This window comes from Clupea harengus, chromosome 20, assembly GCF_900700415.2.
Source record: "Clupea harengus chromosome 20, Ch_v2.0.2, whole genome shotgun sequence".
NCBI lineage: Eukaryota > Metazoa > Chordata > Actinopteri > Clupeiformes > Clupeidae > Clupea > Clupea harengus.
Window position 1 is genome coordinate 2,479,762 of NC_045171.1, and position 23,270 is coordinate 2,503,031.

The window sequence follows — 23,270 nt, forward strand, 5'->3', positions numbered from 1 at the left end:
TGCTTTTCCAGGGGACTTTTAATTAAAACTGCAGAGGGCTGTCGAAGGAAAAAACACTTATTAATGGAGGCTCAAGTCTTTTTTTTAGATTGTTTTCAGGAAATACATTCTGGTTTAATTAGACCCATACGGCAGAAACCAGATGGAAATATGAAATGAGGCACAACATGATGAACTAGACATATGTCATCATCTTTGACATAACTCCATTTGTAGTATTTGCCCAGTACTTTATTTATAATTTTTTTGCACTGAAGTTGTTGATGTGTGAAACACATTGTGTGTTCACATTCTCACAAAGACACTTGGCATACAGACAGAATGTCGGGCGGCTCAAGTGTGAGCCATATGTAGATCAGTAGGGTATTCATCACAGTGTTTAGCAGATGGACCTGCTGCCCTCGCAGTAAACCTCACCCATAACAACAGGAGCTGCTCAGGGTGAACCACCCTCGAACACATGATGGGAGATTTGATGATTTTTTTCTCATTTGTCGGCATGCTCGGAGTGCATGACACCCGTACCGGGGTACCCAGAGGAACGGTCATTAAACACCTTCACGAGGTTAGATAGTTAACCTCCCAAAAAATAGCGTGGCCAAGCTTATTATGGAAAAAAATGCCAATGAAAACTCCCCCTGAGTTGGCTGGATGGCATAAGGCATGACAACTGGAGTAAAGCTCAAATACTGTGAAACGGCGCTTCATATTCTAGATAGTCACCTCTGGAACCGAAGCCACATGCGCTGTGTGTGCTGGTATCCCTGCAGAGATCCCTCGCCCCATAAAGCTGTGTGTGCTGGTATCCCTGCATAGATCCCTTGCCCCATAAATCCACCCATGTTCAGAGCCCTCAACTGTCCTAATGCCGTCCTGTAATTCACAAGTGGCAGCTTCCCGGAGTGACCCGTCTCCCTGGTGGGCCCTGGGGCCCACATAACTCACTCGTCCACCTCTGAGCATCTCTCGATGACATAACTCACTCGTCCACCTCCGAGCGTCTCTAGATTTGTCATGTTGGACAAGGGGAGCAAAGGTACGCCCCAATCTGTCCTCATTTGGTCGGTGTGCCAGCTCGCTCGCCCGCCCGCCCGCTGAGCGGCAGGCGCCAAGGCTTTAAAGGAAAGGGTGGCCATTTGCAACGCCGCCTACCGACTCCTTCAGACAGTCTATGCCACTAGCATTCAAGAGAAGGCACTTGATGGATGCAGGCCTGTTTTCTGCGGGGAGGGAGGAAGAGGAAGAAGAGCTTTATCTCTGATCGATAGCCCCTCTAGGCGTCTGCATCTGTCCCTCCTATAAAAGGCGCCAGCTGGTGTGGAAACTCCCACGGAGCGCCCCGTACACCAACGCGGGACTGCAGGCTCCGCAGGCTTCCCTCCGACAGCAGCAGCACGGCGACGTTGCACACAACATCCATACTAATAAAACAGCCCTACAAAATACTCTCTGCAGTTCTCTACGGTTTCTGCTTTATGGATGTACGGTTCAGCCCATCGCAGCTTTACCTACAGTTTATGCCACAAATGCCCCTGCGTAGGAAGCTAAGAATAGAAATATATCAAACTCCTGTTTTAATACGAGCATGTACAATGGAATGGACTTTTAAAACCATACCCACGAGTTTAAATACTTTATAATAGTGGGCATGGCCTTACATATTTGATCGATATTTTTTTTAGAGAGAGATGTGTGACCATCAAACCATCTTTCATGTTTCCATGCATAATTCAAGAGCTTTATAATAATGAACGGCAAATGTGGGCAGAAGAAAAAGCACATTTGCTCCCACAGCTTATATATTATTTCTCCCCCCACGTCTTCCCCCATGCATACCATAACAGGTAGAAAATGAAAATCGGGAAACCTCGATGCAGGATCTCTTTCACCTCCCTGAGCGTGAAAATCAATTTCACAACTGAGCAATTACGGCATAGGGACACTATAACTTATACATTATATAAACCGGTCGGCGGCGGCACCAATAAAATGAAATGTGATGTCAGCCATTATTCTCTGACCCCATAGGGTCATTCGGAGAATAGAAATGTGAAAATGTTGAAAAATGAAATGCATTGAAGATGATGGCTGTTAAAGAGGGGCTGAGTGACGTTGACGGGGTCGGTAAATAAACCAGAGCGCTGAGGGCATCAGGGGTGACTGTCCTCCTCGAGACTCATCTCAGTGTGCGTCCACTGAAAGGGTCAGCTTTTACAACCCAGATTAGAGCCTTTCTGCAGAAAGGGAGGAACCTGACAAAAGCAATGACAAGCTCGTCTGAAACAAGAAATAAGCCTTCAAATGGGCCCCGGTCCCTTCAGAGGCCCTCGTCTAACACCAGATGAACTGAAACGGCAGCAAAAGAAAGAAAAAAAAGGAAGAAAAGAACCACGGCATGAAAGACAGCGGCCAAGTTATTGGCATCAAGCTCTGAGGCTCAAAGCCCGTCATTTGGTATTCCAGGCATATGCACATCAATGACAATGCAAACCTCTGGAGCCCCCACCTTTCCCACTCTGCATGGCTGAGATACAGGGAGAGGCAGCACATTTGATTCTGCCAAGGCAGCGCTAATGTCCTGAAACTCAATAATATGAAAGCAAAAAAAGTGGAGTTGAAAGAGGAGCTCTCTAATGTTTTAGGGATGCTTTTGAACGGCGGGGCTCGGCGAGGCAGAGAGCATGATGAAAGCGTGATGAAAGCGGCCTGCAATGCCGCAGGATAAACTCCTCGCTTGTTTGTCGGGCAGGCCAGGCGGGCAGCGCCAGGCGGGCAGCGCCAGGCGGGCTGCGCCAGGGGAAAGGTTGCCTAACGCAAAATCAATACAGATTATCAGGGTATTAATGTTGAAGACCGAAATGCCTTTTGACTTTGCTTCTTTCTTACCCTTGCTTGTCTTTCCCACTTAGTTCGCTCCTTTTGAACAGACAGCACAAACATGGTTACCACTCGAGATGGAGCATTTATAGGGTTTGACTTGCATTGAGAACATCTATCTGAACAGATGGCCCATAGATTTATGTGTTTGTATTTATGTTTGGAACTCTCCGTGGTTCCGCTGCCAGCCTGTCTTCACACCAAACCAAAGATTTCCATCTCTCCCCACCTGTTTCAAAGCAGTCGTGTGTTTTATGCAGAAAAAAGCAAACACTTGCAGTGCAGCAGCTCCGAAGTGTTGACTTTAACTCAGACACACACAGATCTGCTAGGCTCTGCATTGGGGAAAGAGGGATTTATCGAGAGCCGTTTTCTTTTTAATTCTAATTGAGTTAACCATGGCTGCACTATGAAGTTCATGCATCTTTGTATGAGGTCACCAGTGCGTTCACCCCATGAGCTTAGCACTCAGTGTTAGCCAGTAGCTGCAGTAGCTGGGTAGAGACTGAGGCAAGCTGGGCTATCTGCAGTAGACTGAAGCAAGCTGGGCTATCTGCAGTAGACTGAAGCAAGCTGGGCTATGTGCAGTAGCTGGGCTATCTGCAGTAGACTGAAGCAAACTGGGCTATCTGCAGTAGCTGGGTGGCTTTGGAGACTGAGGCAAGCTGGGCTATCTGCAGTAGACTGAGGCAAGCTGGGCTATCTGCAGTAGACTGAGGCAAGCTGGGCTATCTGCAGTAGACTGAGGCAAGCTGGGCTATCTGCAGTAGACTGAGGCACGCTGGGCTATCTGCAGTAGACTGAAGCAAGCTGGGCTATCTGCAGTAGACTGAGGCACGCTGGGCTATCAGCAGTAGCTGGGTGGCTTTGGAGACTGAGGCACGCTGGGCTATCTGCAGTAGACTGAGGCACGCTGGGCTATCTGCAGTAGACTGAGGCACGCTGGGCTATCAGCAGTAGCTGGGTGGCTTGTGTGCAGCCTGGCTGAGGGCCACAGTTAACCCACCATGCACTTGTGCGCCAGCCTGCCTGTCTGGGCCAGTAATACCCTTGTGTGTGTCCCCCCCGTGTCAGACTAGCAGCAGCTAGATGGTGCCCACTGCCACTCGACTGTCATCGCTGTCATACTCAAAAGAGTTTGTTGAAAAGTCTGAGTGTGAGTGCGCCGGCCGGTGTCCCGTTGGGGGGGGGTTGGCCAAATGACCTCCACCCAGCAGAGGGACCTGCGTAGCCAGAGCATGGCAGCGCTAAGAGGCGGGTGCGTGAGAGGCCAGTGGAAATCACATCTGAAGTGTTTCTCTCTTTCCCCATATAGCCCTTGTGGACCCAGTTGGCGCTGGCCGCTCTGTCAGACTGACTTCCCTCTCCCTGTCTGAGGCCCTTGTTACCAGGCCAGCTCACCATCCCCTGAAAAGCCCTAGTTTCTGCTGGAATGTGGTGATGCCGCTTTGAAAGTAAACACTGGCCTGAAGCCTCCCCATTACATTACCTCGAAAATGTGACGAGTCCTTGAGGATGACTACAGAGGGTATTATTAAAATAAGAGGCCCTTGCTTGGCAATGTATACTGTCATTTCCTCCAACAAATGTCATTAAGCAACGATTGCCGCTTTTGATTCATGACATCTAATTGAGTTTTTAAAATGGCTGCCTTACAGCGGTATGTGGACAATCCCATTGAGAGAGGCCCTCTCATTGAGCGTCTCATTGTGTCTTATTCCTCGTTCAAAGCTCTCCACCCTCCCCTTCCGAGTTCCCTTTTCCCTCCGAGCGAGCGAGCGCTCGGCCCAGCTCCTGATGAGGCTCCTTGAGGTTCCTGTTGCACCCGTCCCACTCTCATCTCATATTGATGAATTGACTTGATAAAGCCGGAGGCAGCACTGTCTCAGCCTGCACTAATCAATGCCAGATTTTTTTTCTCTCTCCTTTGTTAACATCCCTGCGGATTTGGGGGAATGCTGCATTAGGCCGAACTGCCTCACAACCGCTAGTTAGGCCTGGCACCGCGGGGACATCGTTCCTCCAGCTAGCGTCCTTCCAAATTTGCAAACGTCGGCTCCAACATCTGAGTCCTCCGCTGGCATCCGAGGCGGAATTTCACACCTATTTTTTTTTTTAAATATCCACTGAATTACAGGCACCGGCTCTGCACGTGTTTGATTCATACTACCCGCACACGTTCTTTTGTCTTTTCAGACCGACCCCTTGGCTTATGATGGATGGTTGGAAATCATTTAATGGAATGCATGTTGTCAGTTACGTCAAGGATAATGGATCTGTTTTTCTTAGCATGATGTATTGTTCATTATATTCTCTGTGGCCTCAGTTTTAAGTAGTGTGTATTAGAGGATACTCTGTTCATCTTTAAACCACGAGAGTGATACGGACAGGCAAAAACAACACTGTGAGCTGAGTCACACTAATTACAGTACATTCTTTCTGTTAAAGGAGGCTTTGAATCAAAAATGGCAGATATAGTCCATTTGAGATTATGCGGTGGGACAGTGAGAGTAACCTCTGCTCGTTACTATTCATTTCATGACTCACAGCGGGGTGCTAATTATGCAAAGTCTCTCCATTTTCTCTCTGTCTACATATCCATCTCTCTCTGTTCTCTCTCTTTCTTTCTTTCTCTCTTTCTCTCTCTCTCTCCTTCCTTTTAGAGACCTTTTTGAAATGCCGTATCAAGCCATTCGCCTAGAAGGGCCAGTTTATTTGAAATTCAGTTTGTTGGTGATGCGTCATGCTTGCGTGTCCATTGTGTGAGTGTGTGTGGTGTGTGTGTGTGTGTGTGTGTGTGTGTGTCTGTAGACGGACGTAACTTTCAAACTCCTTCTGCCCAGAATCCAAGGGAACCGTCACGGTTGATTTGGGGGCATCTTGTCCTGATGCCATCCCGAGTGTCCTTGGCGTGGTGGCGGGGGGTGATGGGTGATCGGTCCCCTGCCGCCACCACAGAGGCGTCTCTAATTCATGTCGCCACGCCAACAGCTTGTCCAAATCTGGGCTCTACTGGCAGCCTACCCGTGCTCCTAAACCCCCGGCGCCATTCTGCCGCAGCGTCAGAGCCGATCAAAAGAATGTGCCCGCGAGTTCCACCCTGCCTTGGTGCCACACTCAGCCCAGGGGCAGACCCCATCCCAGCCTACCGCTCCCTTTATGCCCGCTACAGTGCAGGATGAATACAATGAAAAAGACAATGCTGTGTTGTTAATGCTCTTCACGCCAAAGCAGACGTCTAATGGGTCCTTAGCCTTATTAGCTGAGTTTGCCTCTTAAATCATGTTATGTTTCGTCTCCTGTGTGCCTTTTCTTTCTCTCCGTTTCTCTCGTTGACTGCCAACGCATTTTGCTCATGGGTTAGTGTTATTATGAAGTATAGTAAACCGGATGGAGGAGAGTATATATGGACAACATTTGAAAGAATAATGCAGATTTAAATGTGAGTGATATGAGTGCATTATGCTTATGCTAGGTAAATATGCATAAACCTGTCCATTTTAGACACAGTATTCTGAAGTGTTGAGTCTGAACACTGTGAAACACTGCTGAAGAGGGTTTGGGTCAGATATTTCTGGAGGCAGTTCAAGAAAATCAAAGAGTGTAGTTTAGTGTAAATCGCTAAATATTTCAAGAGGACTCCAAGCAGACATCATCTCATATTACTCCAGTGGTCATATTCATTAGATGCTCTATCTTGTTGAATGCACTGTGAAGACATGGCTGCTTGTGCGATGTCTAACGCTCTTCCTCTCTGTCTTCCTCTCCCTCTCTTCCCCATGCAGCGCTCCAAAATAGCAGTGTATGAGAAAATGTGGTCATACATGAAATCTGCTGAGCCCTCTGTGTTTGCCAAGACAACACCTGACGGGGTGGCACGGGTACGAAAGTCGAAGGGCAAGTTCGCCTTTCTTCTCGAATCCACCATGAACGAGTACATCGAGCAGCGGAAGCCGTGTGACACCATGAAAGTGGGCGGAAACCTCGACTCTAAGGGCTATGGTGTGGCGACCCCCAAAGGCTCAGCATTAAGGTAGGTGGAATAATATAACAATGTTCTCCATGTTGTTATAGTATTCCACCTACCCTGATGTCTTGTGTTGTCCTCTCTCTTCTTCCTTCTTTCTACTCTCAATTTCTCCCTCCTCTTCTTTTTTCTCCCTCCTCTACCTTCTCCTCATCCTCTTGTTCTTCTTTGTCTTCTTCTTCTTCTTCTTCTTCTTCTTTCCTTCTTCTTCTTCTTCTTCTTCTTCTTCTTCTTCTTCTTTCCTTCTTCTTCTTTCCTTCTTCTTCTTCTTCTTCTTCTTCTTCTTCTTCCTCCTCCTCTTCTAACGTTATTTGTTTGTGAATGAACACGGAGAGGTAACGGTATGATGCTTTTAACTGTGCTTTAATATCAAGATTTAATCTTATTATCTTCATCGTTTTCTTCTTCTATGTGTTTGTGAGTTCTTTTTTTTTCTATTTGAAATCAGTCTTACGTGTTAGTGTCAGGATTAAGTTAAAAACCCATCCCACGTCCTGTGTCTCTCTCACTGTGTTTTCTCTCTTCCTTTCGATCCTTCCTCCTGTCCTGTGTGCTGGTCCTTCCTGACTGTTGTGTTGTCACTTTTAATTTAACAGTCGAACAGTTTTTCAATTTAGCTTGTAAAAGCTGCGCTGTCACTTGTGACGAATGTTAATTGCATGGTGTTTTGTTGTTGTTACTTTTCTTCTCAATGACGAGTGTCCCCATCCCGCACACTTCAGTTTTAAGCAACGGAACCCTCCATGCCACCTTTAATATTTAACACTTTCTTTGCTCTAAGCCTTTCTTATCTTCATAATATTCGGTAAAATGATTTACCAAATTGTCCTTTCGTGCTCTTTCAATAACCATTCTGATTACTGATAATTATGATGATTACAATAATAACCACTATTAGTAGTAGTATTATCACTATTTATTATCGATACTATTATTATTACTACTACTATCACTATGCATTAGATTTCTCACGGACCTGTGCATTTTCTTACAAGTTATGTTTTATCGTTTCAAGAAATGCTGTTAACCTGGCAGTTTTAAAACTGAATGAGCAAGGCCTCTTGGACAAATTGAAAAACAAATGGTGGTACGACAAGGGAGAGTGCGGCAGCGGGGGAGGTGACTCCAAGGTCAGCCTCAATGTCACCAAAATCGGGTACCATAGTGCAGAGTAATCGGCAAGGCTGTTATGTCTGAACTGAAACGAAGGACCACGCCTGCTGCCTAAGGCGGCATTTTGAGTGCGTGCTTATTACATATCTACCCATTTAAGATCCGACCAGGAACCCTGACTCGACTAACGGAGGGAGAAAAAGACCAGTGAGATTTTGTCTGCCTGAGGAGATTGTAGCAAATGCTGTTACATTAGCTCTAATGAGAAGTAGTGTGGCTTAGGTGCGAGAGAGAGAGAGAGAGAGGGAGAGAGAGAGAGACAGAGGGAGGGAGAGAGAGAGAAAGAGAGAGAGAGAGAGAGAGAGAGAGAGAGAGAGAGAGAGCACTGCTGAGCAATCAACTGGAGATGAGAAAGAGGGAGCTGCCAGGCGAATGAGCTGTCTCTGCCCTGCACCGAGGCAAAGGGAGGCACAAAGTTAGCTCTTCCTTTACCTTCTGCAGGGGAGACTTCACCAGAAAGACAAAAGGTACTGTCGAGAGGTTTCCCATCTCAAAGGGCTACAGTACAGTATCTCGGCTCCACAGCAGGGCAGGAGATCATGGAGGAAACCTTCAGAATAAATGCAGATAATGCAGAAGAAACGGTTTATTCCACGAAGATATTTTTTTTTTTGTTGGATTCAGAGGGAAGGGAAGGGTTGGATGAACTCTCATCCACACCTCCAATCGAACGCTTAAGATGCAGATTGGATGCAAACAGCCTCTGTTCTGGAGTCTTCCAGAGACCGGCTCGCCGTTTAGAGAGGCCTCGGACTGCTCCTCCCAGCGAGCGGTGGCGGTGGCGGTGGCGGCGGCTGAGCCGCGGCAGTCCAGTCAGGCGAGGCGAACAGCGGAGTCTTGAGGGGACTAAGCATTGCAGGAACACGTGAGAATTCTAATCCGAGCGGCTGCCACACGCAGTCATTTAAAGCACCTCTCATCGCTGTTACAAATCACCACTTCATTTGAAGGACTTCATTTAAAAATCTGTCCTTCATTTGATTCCACGCCAATCAGGAGGGGAAAAAATACTGTTGAAGGAATGCCAATGTAATGAATGGAGAATTCCCTCTGATATAGTACAGTATATTTCACCTGATACTTGCACATACCTGATGATTGCAAAGAAATCCATTTCTATGGAACTTTAACAAGCTTCCATTCAATCACTTGATTGACTGTTATCAAGTAAGAGCAATGCTAAGAAGAATGTTGTCTTTATTTTTTACTTTTTTTTATAGGACATTTGTGGTAAGTTCTCTGTTTTGTTATTTTGGCCAGAGGTCCACTGCACTCATCCTCACACATATGACCTATGACCTCACATTTCCAGGATGAAAGTGGGAGTGCACGCCAAACCCAAACGCAGACATCAGTAGAGAAGTCAACAGCTTTCTTCTCCATCACAGAAACATACACATGGCTTAACCGTTTTGGAAACACAGGAAGGTATTCTTTCAGCATAATGATGTTGATACCTATTTTGTCCATTGGTTAATTCTATTTCTATTTATAATATAGTATAATACGATAGAATACAATATAATATAATATCATATGTTATATGACATTATAATATATTACATTATGCTTATTTTATTATATCATATTATGTAGCATATGCATAAATGCATAAATAGAAATAGAAATAGAATAGAATATAAAGTAGTATTGTTAGTGTCATCCATCTGGTGTACGGTTAGGATCATCAGTTTACTCCTGGTGCAGCACCCTCATTAAATCTCAAATGGACAACATGTACCCAATCAGCATAACTCATGAGCTTTGATTGGTCAGTGAGTCAGAGAAGGCATCAGTGATTCAATTTTATTGATCTTCATTGATGGATCACAAATAGCCCTGCTCCTCACGGCAGAATGCTCAATAACACGACGCTCTGCAAAGCCATAAATCTTTACTTTTGATCAGGTTCCCAACAAGTCGGACGTGACTGGCACAAAAAAAAGAAAAGAAAGAAAGAAACGGCTGCACGCAAACACCTAATTTCATCCTGAAAATTGGGGTCTGGGCATAATCCCACCCTAGCAAATGGCACACTCAGCATGTAGGTCCACCTTCTCCCCAACACAGAGGCTGGCCCAGCCAGACCTCCATGCCTTCTGACAGCAGGCGGGCGGGCGGGGGAGCCCACAGGAGACAGCAGACCTGGTGGAGGTGGTGTGGGCTTCCATAATCACATGCTCTGTTCCAGCTCTCTCTCTCTCTCTCTGCTATTGTTTTTCCCCCTAGTGTTGCGCTGAGATCAAGCCTACCTTGGCCTCTGTGCGCAGTCCGTGGGCAGCTTGTACATGAACCTGGTGTTTTCAGGGTGCGGCAGCTCTTCGGGACCCAGCCAAAACAGCCAGCTGTGTGTGTGTGTGTGTGTGTGTGTGTGTGTGTGTGTGTGTGTGTGTGTGTGTGTGTGGGGGCTATGAACTAAAGAAGGAAAGACACAAAGAAAGAGAGGAAAAAATCAGCGTTTGCCAAGATACCTGTGTGAGGAAAAAAAAAGCCTCTCAACTCAAAAGCCCCCTCTCTCTCCACTTTGCCTTTAGGCAGACTGCTTCCCTCTTCCAGATGGCTCCTCTCACTCCTCTCACTCTTAACACTTAAAGGATAATTACATTGTTAATCAATGTCTCCCCGGGCCAAAACAAAGAAATGAAGTTAAAGCACGTAGCACAAGTGGCCATCGAGGAGGGGAAGGCAATTTTCAGCCAGCAGATCCATACGTATCAGACGAGATTTACCGTTTAATTTGCCGCCTCACAATTTCTTCGCAGACACTTAGAACAGGGCACATTTCCTGGTAAATAAAATCATTTACACGAACAAATTCTGAGCAGCAGAAATAAAGTGATAGTGACATAAGAAGAGAAATCTGTATTTTTTACAAAGTAGATTATCATATTCATATGACATTCTGGTCTGACCCTTCACTCAGTAGACACATTATTTACAGAACATTTGGCTCAGATCTGCCACTTCCATCAGGATTACTGAAAAAAAAACCTCCCTCATGTGACTTCAGCCAGACAGTATCCTCTTACAGGAGAATCATGTCAGCTGAAGAACTTTAAACATGCAGTGAATTTTTTTTCTCCCCAAAAAGGTACAACTCTCCTCAGCAAAATAGAACTGGTGTTTCTTTTTCTTGTTGTCTGTCAGTCAGTAGAGGGTTCCAGTTAGATCACACCCCGGAGGTCATCTGGTTATCTGTGACACCCACAAATGCATTTTCTTTGCCTTTATAGATTTGCAGGTTGTATCTTCAGTACCTGCCTGTTCCTGTTCCTGTTAACAGTGTATGCCGATTACTCAAAGCGATATGGGTAGGACCTGGCACATTAGCTTAGCTCTGGTGAAGGTAATAGTTAGCTTGCCTGCAGTTTGTGATGTTAAAATGGCCAGGAGCCCTGCTTTATCGCTTTGTAAAGTATGAAGTAGTTAAGAATTGAATAACATAAAATAACATAATATGATGTTATTTATGTTATTTCCCACGTGAAGAACTCCTGTAAACCTTGCAGTATTGAAACTCAGTGAACAAGGCATCTTAGCCAAGCTGAAAAACAAATGGTGGTACGATAAGGGTGAATGTGGAACCAAGGACTCTGGAAGTAAGGTCAGTCGCTGCAGGTCTTTTGTACTGATTCCAAAATTGCATTTTGACGTATTGTTCATATGCAAAGAAAAGAAAAACACAATTCAGATATCTATCTTTCCTCATTTTTTTTTAATGTAAAAATACAGTTAATGACATTCTTTTTTTATTTTGCCACTGTAATTAGACAAACTTTGAGTGGCCGAAAGCGTTGCACCGTACCCCCCACTTGGAAATAGTATCATTTTTTGAAAGCAAAAACATTTTATCACTGTATGTGCTGCCATAATTTTTTTTAATGAAGCACTATTATGATACATACATTTCTATTAATGATAAACCGGCTGCTATAGCACATGTGGGGAGTTGTAAAGAGTGCCAATGACAAAGATTTTGAATTATTATTATATACAAGTGTTATTTTTTTGCTAATCTTACACTTGATATTCATGACATAATAACCATTGTGCTGCTGTTTTTAATTTACCAAACTTTTAATTAAAATTTTGATTTATTAGCGTTGTTACTTATTTGCATGGAAATATGTCTATTAGATTCTTCCTCCTCATGTGGTGTGAACAACAAACTAAATGTTCCAGTGTGACACGCTGCTTCTACACGGCCTGTTGGGACCCATGGCAACATGGTGTTTGAATAGGTCTTCTGTGAAACAGGGGTGTCTCAGTGCCAACATTTTGTTTGCACTCTACATGAAGTTGAAGAATATAATACACGTGTTTATTAACCTTCTGAGGTTATTTACACATGAATAGTATTGCAGCAAGTGAACTCCAAATAACCTGTAGCCCCAGTTCAGAACTCATAGGGTTAAACTGCAAATAGTAAAACTCTCATGAACAAATTTTTAATCAATAAGTTTGGGAGGTAAACAGCAGCAGAATGGTTTGACTCGGCTTTTAAAATAACCCCTTTTTGATTTAGTAAACATGTCAAAATATTAATGTCTAGATTTGTTTAGCCAGTACAACACAACCATACCAATCTGCATAGGTTCAGTCAGGGCTTGCTAGAGTTGTTTTGACCTGAAAGTTACTGACCAGCTTCCCGCAGAATGAAGAAGCCATTGGTTAGCGTAGCTTAGCATGACCTCTACATTCACCATCAGAGCAGCGTCCTTCTGTTGACTGGTCTCCGTGGGAGACCTGTCTGGCCACGCTGGGCAGGGGTTTCTCACAACGCCTGACCACTGCGAGAGCCAGACACACATCAAAAGTCAACGTTAATCGCCGGCTAGAGCCTCAAGGCCGTGTGTCACACTCCTCCAAATGTTCTGCTGCCTCGTGAGTAAATATGATTAGCCAGAGGTAGCAGTGGGAACATTGACTCAGGGAGGACGCACAGATTATGGCCAATAGTTTCCCCTCAGGAGCTAGCAGTCCTTGTGTGGTGTTTGAACTAGAGACCCTTGACAGGATCCTGTAGGTTGCAGCTATTCTTATTTAGCTATCATCTGCAGAGTCGCCCTCCACTTCTGAGGAATACTAACTATGTTCTTCACCTTCCTCAGGACAAGACGAGTGCACTCAGCCTGAGTAATGTGGCGGGGGTCTTCTATATTCTGGTTGGAGGGCTGGGGCTGGCCATGATGGTGGCTTTAATAGAGTTCTGTTACAAGTCACGAGCAGAATCCAAAAGGTTGAAACTCGAAAAGAATGCCCAAAACTTTAAGCCAGCTCCCCCTACAAACACTCAGAACTTTGCCACTTACCGAGAAGGATACAATGTGTACGGAACAGAGAGCGTTAAGATCTAGGGGTATGGCTCATAGTCCCGTCCTATGTCATGTTATGTGCTGTGCTCTTTGTATTTGTGTGTGTGTTTCTTTGTGTGTGTGTGTTTGTGTGTGTGTGTTTGTTGTATTTGGTGGTGGTTTGTGTGTTACACAGCAACAAAGAATTTCTGCAAGTAATTTGGGTTGGTATAAACTCAATGGATTCATAAAAAGAGGAGTATTCAGAGAACTTAATTATTATTTCCCCAAGTTAAATTGTACTCTCTCAGGCATGAAGTATTTATTTTTTCCGAAAAATTGTTATTCGAAACAATCTTCAATCAATTTACATATCCAATTGAAGTGATTTGAGATGGTATCGCGAGATGTATAGACCTGCATGTGATTGTGTGTGTATATGCTTTGAAAGATATAGTGTTCAAATGCACTGAAGATTTACTTTTGCTTGACAGTCTTCATTTTTTGGTATTTCTTCCCCCATCTCTAAAACAGGTGAAATGAGTTTCAAGTACTTGCAGTATCCCTGATGACTGTGACGAAAAAAGCAAGCAAACAAAAAAAAAACTTACAAAGATGGCTGGATCCTTGGAAAAGCCAGACTTCCGAGGCCCAGTCCAAAATGCCGTTGTGGACAAGGTGTGGTGATCTAATGAAATGGCAGGCGTCTGTCATGTGTGGAACTGCATTTGCTTCCTTTAGTGCCTTAAGGAACATTCTGAAAAAACAAATCACAACAATGCAACTCATCACGGTAATATGACATCGCTTGAGACATACACACCAACAAAGGAATGCTAACGTAATCTTATCTGTGAACGAAACCAAGAATCGAAGCCATCACCTGGAATCCTAGCACATTTTTGGAAGTGCCAGCCAAACCTCTTTTAAGATAAAAAAAAGAAGAAGTAGCAGAAGTCTTGGTTTTCTACATTCTAAAGGAATTTATTAAGGACTTCCAAGTTTCTGGGCAGTCTGACTTGCATTTTCACACGCTTACTATTCCTCTCGTTTACTGTAAATTTGCTTTCCTAATTGTGGCAATTTATTAAACAATCAATTTATCCGAATTTTAAAGTATTAAAACTTAATATATTATTGTGGCATTTCATTCGAGGCTGTTGGGTAGCATGGGGCCTGGTTTGTGTTGCGCGGAGATTCTTGCTGAGCTCTGGTGCTTCCTGACCAACCCCTTAGACACATCTGCAAGAACACAGGTGATGAGTCCAAAGCCACGAAGAAGAGACCTCAAGAGCCACCATACTTCCTACGCACACACACAATCAACTGAATGAATTCAACGTGTCGAAAACAAAGATTCCCTCATGTGATCATGTGGTACAATCACTTCCATGCCTCAACCGCATTTATACATACACATCCTGATAACTTTAGAACACCAACATACAAAAACGAATTGAGCTCTACATTTTTTTTTTTTTAAGTTAAGTTGTAATCAAAAACTACTGTACAAGAACTATATAAAGCTGATGATTTAAATGTAGATAAAGTGCAGTCCATAAAAGGATAACAGTAATGGCTTTAGAAATGTAGTATTTTGATTACCTGGCAGTCTCCCCAAATAATTGCACATTTTAATCCAGCTCTGAGTTGATTTCATTTTGTATGAGCATTTTAGTGTTTGGTGAATTACTTTGTACAAAAAAATAGACTTGCCGAGGAAATGAAGAATAGATTTATACAAGGTGATTACAGGGGATGTCTTAAATGCTTAGCACACTTACAGATTGCTGTTCACATTTGTTTTATTTTCAGAAAATAAAAACTGTGATTCCATAGGATTTCGGGGGCGGACGATTGATACCCTGAAACTATGGAAAGATAGTTTTCTATAGAGAAATGTATAAAAGAAAAACGAGACAAAGAAATAAAAAAAAAAACATGTACATTTGTTTAAAGATTTATTACGAAGTCTGAGTAAACAATGAGTTCACCAGTGGGTGATTGATTGCCCATTTTTAATTGCATGTGAAGATTAGTGATTGTTTAATGAGCCCTGCAAAATACACAAGTCTTTAGGAGGTCAACAGTAGATGATCAACGCCATTTCCTTTCTTTCTTTGGCCCTTGTTTTCCATTTCTTTATCCTCTCCCTTCCTACTCTGTAACTGCACCTCTCAGCAAAGACCAATTTGCCGAGCATCTTAGTGACAACAAAAAAGAACAAGAAAATGCATGTGTGGGTATAATTTACTCAACCTCATCAATGAGGCCTTGTACAAAGAATTTTAATACATTTTGTAAATAAAAAAAAATGTATAGAAAATATTATTGTCTTCATGTTTTGTATTTACAACTTTACTCATCACGAGTTTGACTGTCTTAATGCTTTAAGGATAGCTTCACATACAGTGGCGTTCAGAACACTTTCAGACCGTTTAAAATGACTCATCTGAAAACGGATTCAATTCAATTTACCCTCTATCAATCTACACACAATGACGAAGCAGAAACAGACACTGTATGGATGTCCGATTTGGACATTCCTGATCCGGGCTGGCATGTGTATCTCATCTCAGTGTATCTGAAACAAAGGTTGAAGTAGGAGCAACAGTACACAAGCACTGATGTAAACGTGAGAATACGTACGACCTACAACCACCCAGAATGCAATGCTACTGCGTAGGCAGGAAATGGAAGAGCCTGGTGTACGCTTGTTCTGTCACCTCTACTGCAATGATAGTTTGCCACCGCACAGGTAATATGAGTTCCCTATCACTAGATGGACTGTGTTAAATATCCAATATCTCTGCTTGGCCAAAAATAGAATTACATTGGATCACATTTGCAACACTTCCCCTCAACTGTTGTGGCTTGATAGTGGAGGGATTTACAGATACAATATGCTTCACAGACGTAATTCAATATACTTCATTCGAACAGGTGCGGCGCAGGCTGACTTAGAATACGAGGGGAGACTTTTCAGAGGAATTAATAATTGTGTTAAGATGGAGTATGGTATGGAAAAGATGTGAGCCAGTTTACTTTAAATTCAGCGTGCATGTGGAGTTTAGGTGATGAAGAACATGCTGCCATTTGAGGTCTAGCAAGTACAATATGCCGATGGACAAAGGTCAGAAATGTTGTGTGGCTAGACATGGCATCCTGAAAGTGGGCCTGATTTATCAGCCGTCAGTGGGGGAGGCTGGCAGTGTCGGTTTAAATCTAGCTCCGTTTCTCCTGCTGACGGATCTAAACGCCTTCTGCATCATTCATCATCAATGCTCATTAGTCACGCCCCTAACCAAGAGGTAATTCTGCAGTTAAGACCAAAATGAAAGCGGTATAAAACTGACTACAACAGCAGCCTACACAACATAATCCCACTATGGACATGCACGCTAGTGTTTGAGAGTATAAAATAACTGTTTGGTACTGGCCTTCACAAACCTGGGCCCTATTATCACCATAATGTAAATTTAACACCCTCCGAACTAAAAACCTCAAGACGTACACAGAATGGAAAACGGTGACATCACAGGACATCCGAGGGCTACTATGCTCCTGGGCTTGCCCCCCCCCCCCATAAGGCATTTGTTCCCAGGACCCCAGAGCTGTATTCATGACGACATGGCTGGTAAAAAGGACTAGATGGAAAAACCTGAACCATGAGTGTAACCGGGTCTGGTAACCTCACGCAGTTGCAGTTATGACCAGGAGTACCAAGACAAAGGTTCTGGCACTGTACTGTATTGTGCTGTATATACACACTGCACTTTCACACCCATTTGTAAATGAACTAATGATACCCAAGTGTAATTGAATTACTGATGTGTAATTCTCTGCACTTCGTCACACGTACAAGTCACAACAAAAGCACTTCCTCATGAAAAATGTGCCCACACCAGATTCCACTATGAAAACTATCTTTATTTAGAAAAAAGCATACACTTGAATACAGCAGATTTAAAAACTCCAAAAAGTAGTTCAGATGCCTCCTAATTTATAATCTGTTCACTTGTGTGAAATCCACGTTGCCATTTTTGTACAAATCTTTTAAAAACTTGATTTGGAAAAACAAAACAAAAAAAGAATTGAAGCAAGTGACAAATTAAAGTAACAGTGATGGCTCATAACATGTAACCATTTTATTTATGTACACATAATATACAAATAAACCATTTGTACTGTCTCAAACACCGGTGTCTTAATATCCCACTTACGGATTAAAATGTAAACGAAAAAATAAATAAAATCCAAACTGAGTCTAAATGTTGACGTTTAAATTTCACCATAATATAAAAAAAAAAAAGAAAAACGTGTTGAAGAGGAAATGATCCAAATGCAGGCATGTCTGGAAAGCAACACCGTATACTCAGATTACACCCATGAATGACATCAGCAGCACATTGTGCTAATATTTAAAAGAAATGACCTTTCAGCAAGTTACTGAAAATACACAAGGAGAACGCTGGTTAAAATACGAACTACAACTTTGTCTAGGCAACACTATGAGAGTAGTTAATGCAGGCAAAGGGTGTGTGTCTGTATGCTTGTGGCGTGTGGTGTGACGTGTGTGTGTGTGTGTGTGTGTGTGTGATGTGTGTGTGGTGCGTGTGTGTGTGTGTGATTGTGGCATGGTGCGTATGTGTGTTTGCGTGTGTGTGGCGTGTGTGTGTGTGTGTGATTGTGGCATGGTGCGTATGTGTGTGTGTGTGTTTGTTTTCGTGTGTTTGCGTGTGTGTGTTTGTTTTTCGTGTGTGTGTGTGTGTGTGTGTGTGTTTGTTTGCGTGTGTATATGCACAGAAATCCTCTTGCACGATGACAGGGAAAAGCAGTGAGACTGGCACATGGTGGGAGGAGATCAAGACTGCACCAAGGTCGTTGCAGGCCACAGGAACTGAGTCTAGAAAACACAAATGAGTAAGAGTGGTCAAACACACAAACACAAACACAAACCAATGGTGTACAGGTTTGGAATGTAATCAAACAACCTCAAAAGACTACGTTGATTCGATTCTAGCCAGGATGCCAATTTCAATTGCTTTGTAGGCTAAAGGCCTTCAGTCAGTCCATTTTCAGATTACATATCTACAAGTTCTTGCATACAATAGAAATAGCAGATTATTGTGTTTATGCCAATGTTTTTGCTTTTTTACAAATGAGTTAAAGAGGCAAGTTTGTTACACATTACAATATAAACCGTGACTCCACAACTGATGTAAATCAGGTAAGATGTGGTAATGATTCGATCGAGTTCAACCCAGTTGGTCGGGGACAGGAAGCAGAGCACAGAGGCCATGTGTCTTATGTGTCTTACCCCAAACGCAAGAAGCCTGGACCCTCCGCCACACAGGAACCCATTATCTGTGCTTGTCAGAGGACTTATGAGTGACAACGTTAAGGCAAAACACGGACACCCATCAAAGAACACACAGTGTGTCGGCACAAAACCAGACAAGTCTACTGTCAGCACTACAAATGCGTACAACTCGTCAAGCTCCTGGAGACCTGATCATCAGCTCTCTCAGTTTCTATTTATTTAGTTCTTTTTTTAAAGTCTGCCGTCACAATTTTCTCTCAGAAGATCAAAACACTTTTCCAGTTCTACACTACAGCGCAAACTCCAGTAAATGTAGCTTTACTGTCGCTCAATTTGTCGCCATCAAAAGGATATTGTTTTTTGTCTTCTTTCGCACCGGTGCTGTCTCGTTTGTCTTTTTTCTCCGATTTCTCTTTGTCGTGCCTGGATTCCTTCAGCGGAGAACAACAACAACAAAAAGGTGTAATGAGTCGTGAGACAAACATGCAACTCTACAACTAAAGGCTTTTCCCTTTAATCTACATGGTGGGTAGACCGCCAGTACAAGGAAGAAGAAGAAGAAAAAGAAGAAGAAATCAGTTAGCAAACTGCATTTACAGGGGCACATTTTAAACTCTTCACACCATCACATACAGCCCAGCAGAGGATCAGGGTTTATGGCTCACAACTAACAATGGTCCCCAAAATTACAGAGGACCTTGTCATTTCAGAGCGGTTGCTGGTTCCCACAGGGTGATATATACACAAGATTGTCTAAAGGCAAGAAACAGATGTGATGACATGAAGGCTGATGAGATGCAGAACGTGGGACACTTGCCACCGCGCTAATAAACCCATTGCAGGGCCATAATGATGCGGACGCCGGTGCTAATAACTAACTCCGAGGGGACCAGCTGACCTGAGAACAGTGGAGGTTTACTGCTCATTATTATAGAGTTAATCAAATCTGCCAGACAGATGTGTCACACTGATACTGGAGCTGCAGTCACAGCTCAAAACACGCAATGCAAGATTCCCATTCATGGTGCTTCAGAAGCTTCCTCTGGCCTGCTCCTAAAGATCTCCCAGCCAGAGAAGGTTATTGCCGTAGAATGTGTTCCATATACCACTATTCTGCTTTAGAATGTTGCCCTAGACCTAACTGCTACCAAAATACTAATAGAACCAACAATGGAGTGGCTTGCACTGGAGCTAACATAAGTTTCTCTTTAGCAACCATAGACTTGACTGGAAAATAAGGTTTTTAGATTTTAAAATAGAATTTTATTTTTATTTTTATTTTTTTTTTCAATTCTAAATAGGTAAATCATATGAGCGTCTGTCAACCGTGCTCTAAAAGCACTAGTTCACTGGAGGCACATGGAACACTATGCTATAGGCATTCAAGGCACTCAGCATCGCAGCTGTATATTCTCCATTTAGCACAGCCTCTCTTGTACGACTGCATCATTAACTCGTACGATACCACAAACGACTGGAAATGACAGATCTGATTACTGCCCAATTAGAGTGGTGACTAAAAGCTTCATTTGGTTTCATAATCTAACCCAGGGTTAAGTTTCGTTTAGCACTGTACACTGCCTGTAAAATATGTTATATATAAACCCACTGTACACTGCCTGTGAAATATGATATATATAAACCCACTGTACACTGCCTGGAAAATATGTTATATATAAACCCAATGTACACTGCCTGTAAAATATGTTATATATAAACCCACTGTACACTGCCTGTGAAATATGATATATATAAACCCACTGTACACTGCCTGTAAAATATGTTATATTTAAACCCACTGTACACTGCCTGTAAAATATGTTATATATAAACCCACTGTACACTGCCTGGAAAATATGTGGAAGTAAAACACACTCCACAAAGCCATTTTTCGACTTGCTGCAACACGCACTCAAGTGTGCACTTTTCTCGGAAACCTAGAGACCTCTAGATGGAATCCTCCCCTTAAAACTGCACACGTGTGTGTGTGTGTGTGTGTGTGTGTGTGTGTGTGTGTGTGTGTGAAATCTGTCCATCAGCAGGCTGTAGCTGAGAGCATGAGAGCAGTGTGTGTGTGTGTGTGTGTGTGTGTGTGTGTGTGTCTCTTTACCTTCTTCCCCCCTGAGGTCTTGTCAGCTTTGGCCAGGTCACTCTTCTCCTTGCTGTTGGACTTGGAGCTCTTGCTCTTGTCCTTCTCGGCCGAGCGGGGGGAGTCGGAGGGGCTGACACTCTTGCTGTGCTTGGAGGTGCCTGAGCCAGACGGGACACGTGTGAGGAACATTACACAGAGACGACAGAGAGGAGAGGGGGGTAGATCGAGGACAAGGGAAGGGGCAAAAATAAACAGAGAATAGGAGTGTGACAGACACAGACGGAAAAAACATATGTTGGAGTAGGTTAGAATATAGTAGGTAAAAATATGGAAGGATGGAGAGAGAAAAAAAAGAAAAAGAGTATGCTATAGAGAAGACACTGCAGGCATCAGAAAAAAAGACAACCTTTCTAGTTTAGCACCTCCCCTGCCTCCTTCATCCTCTCACTCACTCACTCAATACCTCCCTCCCTCCCTCCATCCCTCCCTCCCTCCCGCCATCATCCTCCCCCCTCTCCCTCTCCACACCAAATGAAGGGGATGCCATTCAGACTCACTGGTTCCATTTTCATCTTTGCGGCGCTTCATCTCCTGGCTCATCTCGCGCTCGTTGTTGGAGTGGTCCTGGATGAAAAGAGAAGGGGGGGGGTGAGCGCCATCAAACCCGCTACTTGACACGCCACTTGCTTTCGCTGCTCCGCCTCGTTTTACGGGATCTCTTTCTAGAGCCTCAGGCCGTATTTAAATTCAGTACATATGGCAAATTAAGGAAGAAGGGTATTAAGTTGCTCGTAACATTTAACATGCCTTGCCAAAGGCCACAGGACAGTCTGGACTGAGGCGGCCATCCTGTGGCGAGGCACATAAACATGTCAACAGTCTAACAGCCTAACAGTCCTGGAAGGAGAACGGGAGGAGAACTAGGGTCAGTCTGGACTGAGGTACATTAACATGTCAACCCTAACGGTCCTGAAAGGAGAACGGGAGGATTACTAGGGTCAGTCTGGACTGAGGCACATTAACATGTCGACCCTAACAGTCCTTAAAAGGAGAACGGGAGGATTACTAGGGTCAGTCTGGACTGAGGCACATTAACATGTCGACCCTAACGGTCCTGGAAGGAGAACGGGAGGATTACTAGGGTCAGTCTGGACTGAGGTACATTAACATGTCGACCCTAACGGTCCTGGAAGGAGAACGGGAGGAGAACGGTGCACCACTGACCACAGACAGGTTGAGGGCCGGACTCACTCGTTTCCGTTCCTTCCGGTCCTCTCTCTTCTCCCTCTCTTTGGAGCGGTCCCGGCTCTTCTCTGAGTCTTTCTTCTCCATCTCCCTCTCTTTGCTCTTGGACAACGCTGCTGTGTTGTGGTTTCCATAGTGCTGTGAGGAGGAGGAGGAGGAGGAGGGGGGGGAGGAAGGGGTTACTGTGGGGCACTGTATGGGTGGTGTGGAGGACCCAGCAGCAGCCGTGGCCGTCCTGTGAAGCTTCATTAGCGCTTCGTTAGAGTCCTGTGAAGCTTAATTAGCACGCCCCATTAGAGCCCAATAGAGGGCCTGGCGAGCCCTCGCACCTGGGCATCACACCTCCGCACGGCACCACCGGCCTGTCCCTCTCTACCGCCCAATCACAACCAGCACACACACACACACACACACACACACACACACACACACACACACACACACACACACACACACACACACACACACACACACACACACAGTGATGTCAAGAACAGCCAAAGCTATTTCTACCTTCTGTTCCCGCTCGTGTGCTGGCCGTATTCATCCTAAGTGTCCAATGTTGGGTGTCATTATGTTACAGTGCGAGTGAGACGTGAAAGGAGTTCAGCTTTTAAATCCTGAGGAGTAACGGACTCATTTCATTAAAAAGGTAAATGGTCGTCACTAACACAAACCCGGAATCTCACAACTCCTTAACGCACGTTGATGGCCAAAATAGATGGGCGGAGAAAGCAAAGCAAACAATAAACAAAGCTGCCGGTATCATGAAACAAAAAAGTAAGGACAGCACACACCGGCAGATTTGGAGAAAGAGAGACAGTTCAACGTCAGCGTGATCAGCAACAACAACACAGACATCACAGAGAGACAGATCGTCAACGTGAGCGTGTGTAGTTACAGCACCAACAAGACACACAAGACAAAGCTCTTTGCTTCTTTGCTGAAACTGTCAACATTTACATTTAACTGTCAATGTATACCAGAATCCCCATCACTTTAAGTATATGAGAAATAGATGTTGAGACAAATAAATACTATAAAAAATGATATTTAGACAAAGAAGAGACGGAGGCAGAGAGAGTGCTGAGAGAGAGACATGGTGGTGTGGGTATGTGTTTCTGTATGTGTGTGTGTGTGTGTGTGTGTGTATATGTGTGTGCATTCATGCAGGATGGCACAGTCATTATTGCTGGGGAAGACTGTAAAAAGAGTGACTGTTCTGGGTGCTTTGAACCA

The 23,270-nt window shown here is 44.0% G+C and overlaps 2 protein-coding genes across 6 annotated transcripts in view; one reads left to right on the forward strand and one right to left on the reverse strand.

Annotated features, from left to right (window-relative positions):
* gria3b (glutamate receptor, ionotropic, AMPA 3b) overlaps positions 1-15,697 on the forward strand; it is a 94,509-nt gene extending 78,812 nt beyond the window's left edge. The window contains exons 13-16 of one of the 4 annotated variants that reach the window (XM_012840931.3): positions 6,663-6,910; positions 7,920-8,034; positions 13,189-13,436; positions 13,906-15,697. In XM_012840931.3, coding sequence (XP_012696385.2) covers positions 6,663-6,910; positions 7,920-8,034; positions 13,189-13,434 — 609 coding nt within the window. In that variant the 3' untranslated portion in view covers positions 13,435-13,436; positions 13,906-15,697. The other 3 variants (XM_031586826.2, XM_031586827.2, XM_042702804.1) reach the window with 3 other exon arrangements.
* A 2,435-nt stretch (positions 15,698-18,132) lies between these two features.
* The window catches only part of thoc2 (THO complex 2), a 58,687-nt gene continuing 53,549 nt past the window's right edge, over positions 18,133-23,270 (reverse strand). The window contains exons 34-39 of one of the 2 annotated variants that reach the window (XM_031587143.2): positions 22,038-22,169; positions 21,344-21,410; positions 20,805-20,944; positions 19,049-19,125; positions 18,692-18,762; positions 18,133-18,277 (exon numbers count right to left, since the gene is read on the reverse strand). In XM_031587143.2, coding sequence (XP_031443003.1) covers positions 18,735-18,762; positions 19,049-19,125; positions 20,805-20,944; positions 21,344-21,410; positions 22,038-22,169 — 444 coding nt within the window. In that variant the 3' untranslated portion in view covers positions 18,133-18,277; positions 18,692-18,734. Of the gene's footprint in view, positions 18,278-18,691; positions 18,763-19,048; positions 19,126-20,804; positions 20,945-21,343; positions 21,411-22,010; positions 22,170-23,270 lie in introns of both variants that reach the window. The other variant, XM_031587142.2, reaches the window with a different exon arrangement.